Source organism: Salminus brasiliensis, chromosome 9, assembly GCF_030463535.1.
Source record: "Salminus brasiliensis chromosome 9, fSalBra1.hap2, whole genome shotgun sequence".
Taxonomy (NCBI): Eukaryota; Metazoa; Chordata; class Actinopteri; order Characiformes; family Bryconidae; genus Salminus; species Salminus brasiliensis.
The window spans coordinates 9,524,204-9,535,264 of record NC_132886.1 but is presented as its reverse complement, the minus strand read 5'-3'; the positions used below and the strand labels follow the sequence as shown (position 1 = coordinate 9,535,264).

Here is an 11,061-nt window from a genome sequence, read left to right as displayed (position 1 = left end):
AAGTTTAGGCTGTGAACAGAAAAGAGAAAAGTGAAAAAGAGAAAAGAGAAAAGTGAACAGCTGTGAAGAGAAAAGTGAAAAATAGAAAAGAAATACACTGGGCTCCCATTACCAAGGTTGGGAGTTCAAGCACACACCACAAAAGGAGTTGTCTCATTTGACAATAATAAAACAAACTTTAACTGCACTTGAGTCCAAACCCCACACCACACCGTAACAGTCTATGCATCATACATTTTTACACTTGGTAGAAAATGTCATGTTACCATGTAAGCATCAATAAACATTCTATATTCTGTTGATTGACATATATTCTGTTGAATATGAAGTTGAAGTTATTTAAAAAATGATATTTGGGAGGAGGAACATGCCTTAAGCCCCTCCAATCAAACTATCTGGCTTGACCTTCTGTGTCCATGGTGAGGTTTTGTGCCCCACCACCCTGTCACCTCCATTTAACTTAGTCTCCTCCAACATTATCATATTTTGATGGCATGGTCCAAACTCACAATCTAATATACTGACCCCCCCCCCCCACACACACACACACATCACACCTGACATACCAACACCACAGTTTGTTATAAAAAAAGGGTTGAGTATAACTGGTCTGAGAGAAACGTATATAAGGTTAACAAGTACAGATTTAAAAGAAGAAAAGCACCGTTTTAATGCCTTCATACCAAAACATCACCCTGTCAAGAGCTTGTAGACTTTCTGTACAAGAACAGCACTCCAAAATGCTATGGAGTCTATGTTAGTCTGGCTGTAAAACACTGCAGGTTACAGTAAACTTACCTTTGCTGTTGACTTGTTCTCTGTCTGCCATGGAGCTGATTTGGAGTGGGCCGAATGTTTTATGTTAAGAGGAGAGAGAAAACTGCTGCAGTGCCTCAGTTAGATGGCCGAGAGACTACAGTGCTACTTCCTCATGAAGACGATGCTGATGAAGATTGTGGCCTTCGCTGCACACTCCTTTAACCATTGCACTTAATGAACACACATTACAGCCCAATTGAAACTAAAATGTAGAGCAGTGACAACAACTACCCTATAAGTCTCACCTGATTGCAAAAATGTCAAATAATCTGAAGTATCTGAATTATGAATTATAATAAAATTCTGCTTCAACTGGATTACACTCCCTTTGGTGTATTTTATACAAAATAAACTTCCCATATATTAGATGGGAATATGAGATTAAATTATAATATTTGTTTCTCAGATCTGATGGTTTTGTTGTTTGTTGTTTTTTTAAACTGCTAAATGTGTGAAGTCGAGTCACGTCACACATTTAAAAGTGTGAAGTTGTTTCACACTAATGAATGCACAAAACAATCCTTCGAGTACAACACCACCCAGGACGCCTGTAAGTGAATGTCAATGAAGAAGCTTTATTAATGACAAAAGGGGAAAATGTCTCTCCTGAAGCTCACAGAGCCTAACATCAACCTTATCCTGAAAAAAATGAGTTTTGTAATCTGCTCTGAAAATCACAACTGCTCACAGAATCTCCCCAACACTTCACTCTATAATCTGCACTTGAACAATCAGTTCAAAACACTTTGTTTTAACTACAGTACTGTTATTTCTCCCACAGTGACTGAACACCATCATCCCAGAGAACACAGTTGCACAGCTCCTCAGCTGTCAGTTGATGAGTAGAGTTCACAAACTCCCAGCCAGCCGCCACAACACAGCTCTGTCCCCAGCTCCAGTCTATTCCTCCATACTGAATCCTCTCTTTCAAATCATCCATGACTACCCGTTTTCCAATTTCACAGCTGATCATCATGAACTGAAATCATCCCATCACAAGCCCTGCATCCCAATTCTGCTAATTAGCCTCCACAAACAAAGACAACATAGACCGAGTATAGTTCAAATGTTTAGTCAACCAATCAGATTAAATATAGTCCTATAAAGTGTTGAATGAACTCTCCAAAAATCCATTCAATTCAACTTTATTGTCATTATACTAATATTATACTAATACAGGCTTTAACTGTTTGACCAGATCATCTATGGCCCAGCTGTCAGTATCACCCTTGGGGTTTACTCCCTGTATTGCCTCCCTGTTCACTCGCATCACAATATTTAACTGCCCCCAACACTGGACATAACCATGCTCTGTGTTACAGAGAAGGATTAGCAGGGTATATAGTGCACAGGGTATTTTAGTATAGGGACGGGTTAGCAGAATCAGAATCAGAATCTCTTTATTTCACCAAGTATGTTACACATACAAGGAATTTGTCTTGGTGAGAGCAACACGTATGACAAGTAACAAAAAACACAGAACACAGTCTTAAACTAAAGGAATGACACAACAATAAATAGGGTAGGGGATAAATTAAAAAAGTAAAAAGTACTAAAGGTAATAAAGAGCTGATATTTACAGAAAGTAAAGAGCTGATATTTACAGAAAAGAACATCTGTACAGTGTGCAAATAAGCTGTTTGGTCCGGTTTGGTACAGTTCAGTTGTATGTTTTGAGGTTTATAGGGAGGGATTAGCAGGGTGCACAGGGTATTTTAGTATAGGGAGGGGTTAGCAGGGTATATAGTGCACAGGGTATTGTAAAGTTCCAAACAAGGTCAGACGCTTGCAGAGGTAAAATGTCAAGGAGGCTTTACTGGGATAATCACAGTCCAAGTTCGTAATCGATACACAGTCCAAGGTCAAGGCCAAAAGACAGATGAAAGGCAAGAGTACAAACATCACACAGAGCAATAAATCCAAAAAGGGTCAAGGCAAAAACTTAGTCCACAATACAGGTAAAAGGTCATAATCAGGAAACCAAAAAACATGCATAAAATCCAAAGGGCAAAGAGAATAGGCAACGTTGAAAAAGGGTCAATTCACGGAAAATACACACGGATCAGTAAACGCTCTGTAGATCTCCAGAATGGGATACAATATCTCACCACATGCCTAATCTAAAGCCTGGTCTGAAATACTAATCTAAAATAATCACATGATCAGATACACAGGTGCTAGTCCTTAGAAATCCAGAGAGTGAAAACGTGGATAGGAGCTTGAAGTCACATTAGGAGTTTTTTTTAATATTTTTTACTTAGACGGGTGCTTTTGCTTCACAGACACGTTTAAATCTAAAATTCTCTACATTACAGGCTGCATCTGATAAAACATAATCATCAGTGACTAAATGCATCACACCACAGTCCTCTCCTTCAAGATATTCTTTGTTTTCCCCTCTCCAGTCATCAGGCTGCTTTTCTCCCCAGTATCTGAAGAACAAGAGAACAGAAATAATAGATTACTCTTCACACAGTGATCCGTTCTCAGAAACACATTAAAACACTGGAATAAGATTTCTATAACTTTATATTAACGTTCAGACTAAACTCTAAGAGCAGATCAGTGGTGTGTTTTCAGTGCTGTCTGAAACCTACTTTGATGTTGTACTGAGTTCTGTTCCGTCTAACCAGCGCCAGTCTCCTTCCTTCACAGCATCAGTCAGGCCGATCCAGTAGTAATTTAGGGGACTAGGAGACGTTGACCTTTTTATGAAATTCTGTAACAGAAATATCCTGCTACTTTAAGACTGTATTCACTGTACAGAACTAGCACACATGAGAATTTATTATTAATAATAATAATAATAATAATAATAATAATAATAATAACTATTATGCCAGTAGCAGCTATAGTAGTAGTATTACATTATATCTGACCATCATACCTTTTCCTCTGGGGTGGTGATGATCACCAAGTGTCCTCCCACAGCCACACAAGCATCTCTACTAGCAGTCCAGGTCTCCTTATCAGTAGAAAAGTAGTAGCACTTCCCCATGAAGTACTTCCAGCCTTCAGCACAACAGACTTCATCCACATTCCAAGCTGCAATTTTACAATGATGGGATACTTAATGATGATGATATTTAATAAACACTTTCAACAGTTGCTTATTATTTTAGACCTACTGTAAAATATTATGTAAAAACAATAAAAGCTTTTCAGTTTCATCTTTCAGTTTTCATCTTTCTCATGGTTTAATCTTTTCTTCTCAAGATTTAAGATCTTTGCCATGCAAATGCTGAAAAATAAGAATCTCTTTTTTTGTTTTAATGTTTTAACTTTTAAGAATGATCTTACCTGTAGGATCACAGCTATGTTTTCCTTCTTTTTCCTTAAGCTGATTAATTATATCTTCTTTCTCTGAAATGTCAGAAAAGCACATCAGAATGTTAATGCAGAAGATCAGTTTAATGACAGTAAAGACTGTGGACAGGTATGAACTGATCAACAAGAACACTGAGAAAACTGAGTCTGTATGTACGGACAGTACTGGCTAACTCTTACTGCATTTAATTTACATTACATTTACAGCATTTAGCAGACGCTCTTACAGACGCGACTTACAAAGTGCTTTGCTATTTACCCAAGAAAAACCTCAGCTAGTTAGAATAGACTAATAGTTCAAAGATACCTCTAAGCTTTAGACATTACTAAGCACAATTCAGAAGGAGACCACTATACTATTCGTCCAAGTACTCTCAGAAGAGGTGGGTCTTCAGTCTGGGCTTGAAGACAGTGAGCGTTGGACTTTGAGGGATGGCGGGTCGAGCCGAGCCGTACTTGAAGCTCAAAGGGCTCTAGGTGCGGATCGGCTTTTGACCATTGCCATCAAGTATGGAGGGGCTGGTCCAGTCTTGGCTTTGTAGGCCAGAGTCAGGGTTTTGAATCTGATGCGGGCAGCAGCTACAGAAAGCAAGTGAAAAGAACGCAGCAGTGGAGTGACATGGCTAAATTTAGGAACATTGAAGCATTTAATTTAAGATAAGCATCTGAGACTGAAGGACACCTAATGAAGGTAACTGTATTCATTATTTCTCACAGGGAATTTTTAAAGTCAAGTCAAATTTATTTGTATAGTGCTTTTTACAACTGTTGTAGTCACAAAGCAGCTTTACATAATTAGTACTTAATAAAGGACAGAGACAGAGAAGAAAGAAGAAATAACATGAAGGATCAAAGACCCCTGTGAGCAAGCCAACAGCAACAGTGGCAAGGAAAAACTCCCTCAGAGCTGGAGGAAGAAACCTTGGGAGGAACCAAGACTCACAAGGGGGAACCATCCTCCTCTGGCCAGACTATTTAAACATTAATGATAAAAATTACCAAAGCAGATACAACAGAAAGTTAATAGTGGTGATATTAATAGTGTCAGACAGACACGAGTCCATCTAGGTTTCAGCACGGCCACCAAACAGGCAGCAGCGGCAGGCGGGTGAGCCATGGGTGGTGGCGGGTTGGGGGGACCCGCTGGCCGGACTGGTAGGTGGCAGCTGAACCAGTTATATATTACATTCTTATAAATGATGTATGCTCAAAATAGTACTTTCTGGTAAAACCTAGTTGATTAACCAGAGTTGTGTTTGGATTAGTGTAGATTTTCAGCTAAAGTCAGGGTTTAGGTTTAGAATAAACAGACTCTGTAATTCAACTTAAGATTCAGTTGATTTTAGTAGAAATATAGTTGCATCACTGTAACCAAGTTATCTACAAATCATCTAAAGGGGACCTTTATTGCAAATTACCCAACCAGTACACACCCCCGCCCTCCCCCCCCAATGCAACATTACAAGGCAACCGACGCGCCTGATCTGGTGGGATTTGAACTTCTGAATGTGCTCCTAAAGTTTTACTTCTCTTGTAAGATTGTTTTTGTATTACATGTTTAATGTAGTAAAAGTAAAGTTGTGTCTCACCTTTGATTAGTTTCGCATTTTTTTTTCTTGAAGCTTCATATTGTTGTAATTTCTCTCTTAAAAATTAAATCAACATGTTACTTTAAATGAAGATTAGACTCACGAGCGCTGCCAGGGATTTGGGGCTCCATGAAAACATATTACACTGAGCCCCACAGTGATACGAATTCTGCCAGCACCTACCAGCAGAGGGCGGCAATGGCGAGGCCCAAGGGAACTCCAATCCCCGGAAATCCTAGAGGTAATCAGTGCAAACCAGGTGCACCTGGTGGTCACAGCATTTAAGGATGTGACAAACGGCACTTCTCTGTCACACCTTTGTAGAGGGGTGACCGGTACGGTACAAAGAAGTGAAAGAATGCAAGCTGAAAAGGAAATAGTTTGAAAAAAGGAAGGAGAAAAGTCATGGAAGAAAACAAGACAAGATAATGGATAAAAAAAAGAAGCTGTAGAGCACAGCTAAAGAGTTTAAGTGTTCAAGCAGTGATCCTCAGTTAATTTGTTTTTCTGAGCTATGCCATCTTGGTGTCTCCTGCTGTTTTCCTGCTTTTTTTAAATTTCATTATTTTAAGGGGTGCAACTACACCAATTGCCTGGGCTTGCTGGTGGTGCAGCGGTAAGGTGTTGCTGGGAGCAATTGTTCTCCCACAAGTACACAAAAGCACCCACAGTCACCTTAAACACATGCACTCTTTGCACTTCGGTCCGCTTCCTAACCGTCCCGTAACAAATTCTAATATTTTTAGAAAATAAATTCTCAGACTGTATTTTTCTACACTGCTCAAAAAAATAAAGGGAACAGTAAAAATAACACATCCTAGATCTGAATGAATTAAATATTCTCACTGAATACTTGTTCTGTTCAGTTAAATGTGCACACAAAAATCAATGGAAATCAAATTTATTAACCAGTGGAGGCCTGGATTTGGAGTCACACACAAAATTAAAGTGGAAAACCACACTACAGGCTGATCCAACTTTCATCTTGCAACTGCTGACACACTCCAGTCACATGAGGTCTACCCCTGTCCTGCATTAGGAGGAACCCAGGGCCAACCGCACCAGCATATGGTCTCAAGGGGTCTGAGGATCTCATCTCGGTACCTAATGGCAGTCAGGCTACTTCTGGCGAGCACATGGAGGGCTGTGCGGCCCTCCAAAGAAATGCCACCCCACACCATTACTGACCCACTGCCAAACCGGTCATGCTGAAGGATGTTGCAAGCAGCAGATCACTCTCCACAGCGCCTCCAGACTCGGTCACGTCTGTCACATGCTCATGCTCAGTGTAAACCTGCTTTCATCTGTGAAGAGCGTAGGGCACCAGTGGCGAATTTGCCAATCCTGGTGTTCTCTGGCAAATGCCAAGCGGCCAGCACGGTGTTGGGCTGTAAGCACAACCCCCTTCTGTGGACGTCAGGCCCTCATGGACCTCATGGAGTCGGTTTCTAACTGTTTGTGCAGACAATTGCACATTTGTGGCCTGCTGGAGGTCATTTTGCGGGGCTCTGGCAGTGCTCCTCCTGTTCCTCCTTGCACAAAGGCAGAGGTAGCGGTCCTGCTGCTGGGTTGTTGCCCTCCTACGGCCTCCTTCACATCTCCTGGTGTACTGGCCTGTCTCCTGGTAGCGCCTCCAGCCTCCGCATTGATGTGTCATCCTGGATGAGCTGCACTACCTGACCACTTGTGTGGGTTGTGGTTTGTGTGGCGCAACAGATAACACCACCACCTACCATTGCGTTACAACAACACCAAGTGGGAGACCAGGGTTCGATTCCCGGTCTGGGTGACTATGCTGCGCTACACCAATAAGAGTCCCTGGGCAAGACTCCTAACACTACATTGGCCCTCCTCTGTAATATGAGTAACCTTGTAAGTCGCTCTGGATAAGAGCGTCTGCTAAATGCCATAAAATGTAATGTAAATGTAAACGGTCTCATGCTACCATGAGCACCACCAACATTCAAAAGTGATTAAAACATCAGACAGAAAGCATTCTGAGAAGTGGTCTGTAGTCCCCACCTGCAGAACCACTCCTTATTGAGTGTGTCTTGCTAATTGCCAATAATTTCCACCTGTTGTCTATTCCATTTGCACAACAGCATGTGAAATTGATTGTCAATCAGTGTTGCTTCCTAAGTGAACAGTTTGATTTCACAGAAGTTTGATTTACTTGTTATATTGTGTTCCCTTTATTTTTTTGAGCAGTGTACTTCATGCAAGTATAAATCTACACATCACTCATTACACGTCCACTTTTGATAAAACAGTAAAGTTAAGTCTCACCTTTAAGGTCTGCCTGGAGCTTCTTGATTGTTTCATCTTTTTCTGGAAAGTCAGAGTCACATCAACATCTTACTGAGAGTGAAGATCAGATCAGTCACAGTAAACTGTGAGAACAGTGTAAGAAAACTGAAAACATTGTTAACCTGAATAAGATCACAGAACTGGACAAGTTTAGACCATCAGTTAATTAAATCAGATAGTCAGAAGTTGAAAATGTGTGTGTGTGTGTGTGTGTGTGTGTGTGTGTGTGTGTGTGTGTGTATATGTATATATATCAATTAAAAAAATTTACTCTTTTTGAATAGATTGAGCAGAAAAATAAGCGCCCTGTACCATGTAATAAACTATCAGGATTTACAATGAATCAGTTAATAGATGCTAAACACACATTTAATACCAACTTCTGAATCCCGAACAGTGCTAAGGAGAGAGCAATGGTGCTGTTTATGGATGCATTTTATAGGTCCAGTCCATCATAATGGTCTAATCATATAATTCTAACTTACCCTCCACCCTGCTCTTACTTTCTGGAACTGTGACCAACTGCTCAGCCACACTGCACCCACAAAGACTTCTCCCCTCTCACACTACACTGTATTCACATCATATCCAGAGTCTTTATGTAAATAATAATGTAAACATTTTAGATCATATATTTAACCTGTACATTTTAGTGTGTTTTTTTTTTTATTTTTTTATTTTTATTATTTTATTTTCTTATTTTGCGCATGTGCTTATATAGGTAAAAAAGTATGAGTATGAATCATGATCCACAGTATTTTTTACTCGTGTTACCCTGCATCTTCTGAGCACTTTTACAGTGTCAAGCTTATAATGCACTGTAAGAAGCTTCCAGCTTTAGGAGCTACAGCTGGCTTCTTAACATTAACTAAAACATTGTCAACCTGAATAAGTTCACAGAACTGGACAAATTACGACCCTCAGTTCAGGAAATAAAAAAGCCAGAGGTTTGTAGAAATGTACAGCTTTATTTGTTTTACACTGTACATATATAAAAAAAAAAATCAAATGATTGAGAATTATTGACAATTTCAGTTAATGAGAATTTAAAAGTTCTGCCTCCTCTAATTTGGCTCTTTATCATTTAAACCTTCTGAGTGCCACCTCAAATGATGCTGCAATTTAAAGAGCAGGTCTACAAGTGCCAGGATGGAACAGAAAATCTGAATAAGAATCCGATTCAGCCTCAGTACTCAGGCAGTGAATCTAGTCAGAATGTTAGCTAACGGTTTTAACAGTGGACCAATTTTGAGGCCAAACAGTTCTCAGGAACTACTGAGGAAACAGTAATCTAATAAATAAGGCTGATCCCTTCTGATCTGCTTGGACTTTAAGCATTAGGTGTATCCTCAAAGTTTTACTGTTATTGTGTTGTAGCTTTTCTCTGTATGATGCAGTTTGTTTTTGGACAGATCACTCATTATACAGATCATTAATCATTCTGTTAGTCTGTTGTTTTTGTATGAAATGTTTAATAAAGCAGAAGTAAAATTGACTCCTTTAAGAGAAATGTCCAGGTTTTTCTTTTCTGTTTGTTAAAAACAATAACTACTCAAAAACAAAGAATATAACTCAATAATGTTTGATTGAATATCCCTTAGCGAGCTGCACACTGACCAAATGCTTTTGACCTTTTTGACCTTTTAGACATCATCAAGCTCCTAGTTGGATATTTGACCTCTGTTCTAAGCAGATAGTTCAATTAAATTTAATTAAATTTAGCTTTTAAGCACAGTCGGCATATTTTTGGTAGAACTAAAGACAGAATGTTGGGAAGGCCATTCTGGAAGATTGTCAGCCTGCTATATCCATTCCTCAATCACTTTTGATGTGATTTTGGGTGACTGTCCTGTTGGAACACCCAGTTGTGAAATGATTTAACCGTTTAGCTCAGTGTTTCTCAACCCTGATCCTGGGGGCAGAGTGCCATACACATTTTGCGGTTTTCCTGCTTTCACACACCCACTGCAACTCTTAAAGAACTTGGTTAATAACTGATTAGCTGAATCAGGTGTGTTGTGAGAAGGGAAAGCAATAAATGCACAAGGCAAGGTTCTTATGGTTTATGGCTATGCTATAATTATTTTCATGCAAAATATAGTTAACAGAGCATGTTTCTACCACCCCCACACATAATGGCTGATAGTGTTCTTGGGATTTATTGCCTACTCTTTATGCATTCAAAATAACTCATCTTTTCCCATTGTACTGTGTATTAGTCAACCTATTATGTTTAATACCTTCTCTGTTTACATTTTTATTTGGTAAATTTATTTCACCATTATATCACCATTTTCGGTACAACTTCAGATAAGCTTCGTCTTAAATTACAAAGATGTCACTAATGTAGCTGGTGATTATTTATAAGAGCTAAACTTCTGTACACACTAATAATAACATTTTACAGAATACCCTGGAAAAAAAAGCCTCACCAGCATCTTGAATAAAACTTTTTAGAAAGGTTGTTCTGCCATTGAATGTTTCTGTCTTATCAATGAACGATGCTTAATGCTCTAATCAAAATTGGACAAGACAGCACTTCAAAGTAGGAAGCATATTTGTGTTGCTGAGAATTAAGTCCTATTTCAGGGATGCAAATTTGACTGAAAATGACACTCACTTCCCCCTTCTCACTCATTTCTGACAAAGAGTAGTCTAGGGTAAGTTGCAGCAAGTCCTCTCCAACTCCCCACAATATTATGCTCTAAGAATGAAGTAAACTTACCTGAAATATTATTCCTCAAGATGTCACTGCGTTTTTCTAAAACACAAATACATTTTCAAAAGATTTAGGTTTATGCACATGCTCCTGCCTGATAATCAGCTTTTTGGTTTATTATAGATTCCCTGACTGAGCACTCTGTGTAGGGGGCAGGGCCTACTTTTACTTTCAAAACAAACCCAATTATTCCTAAAAACCAGAGATTCTGGTCCGCACTGACATGATTGCATTGCACAATTCCTTTAGATGTTTCAGGAGCACTTTCCTGCTGCCTTATCCCATTCTACCACACAAGGT

General features: G+C 39.4%; 1 protein-coding gene across 1 annotated transcript; it reads right to left on the bottom strand.

Annotated features, from left to right (window-relative positions):
• Positions 1–2,748: 2,748 nt before the first annotated feature.
• Positions 2,749–8,048, bottom strand: LOC140562870 (asialoglycoprotein receptor 1-like). Its single transcript, XM_072688740.1, has 5 exons — positions 8,022–8,048; positions 4,120–4,182; positions 3,707–3,864; positions 3,417–3,538; positions 2,749–3,251 (listed from the first exon to the last, which is right to left on the bottom strand). The coding sequence occupies exons 3-5, from the start codon at positions 3,815–3,817 to the stop codon at positions 3,077–3,079; spliced, it is 408 nt and encodes a 135-aa protein (XP_072544841.1). The 5' UTR covers positions 3,818–3,864; positions 4,120–4,182; positions 8,022–8,048; the 3' UTR covers positions 2,749–3,076.
• Between the last annotated feature and the right edge of the window lie 3,013 nt (positions 8,049–11,061).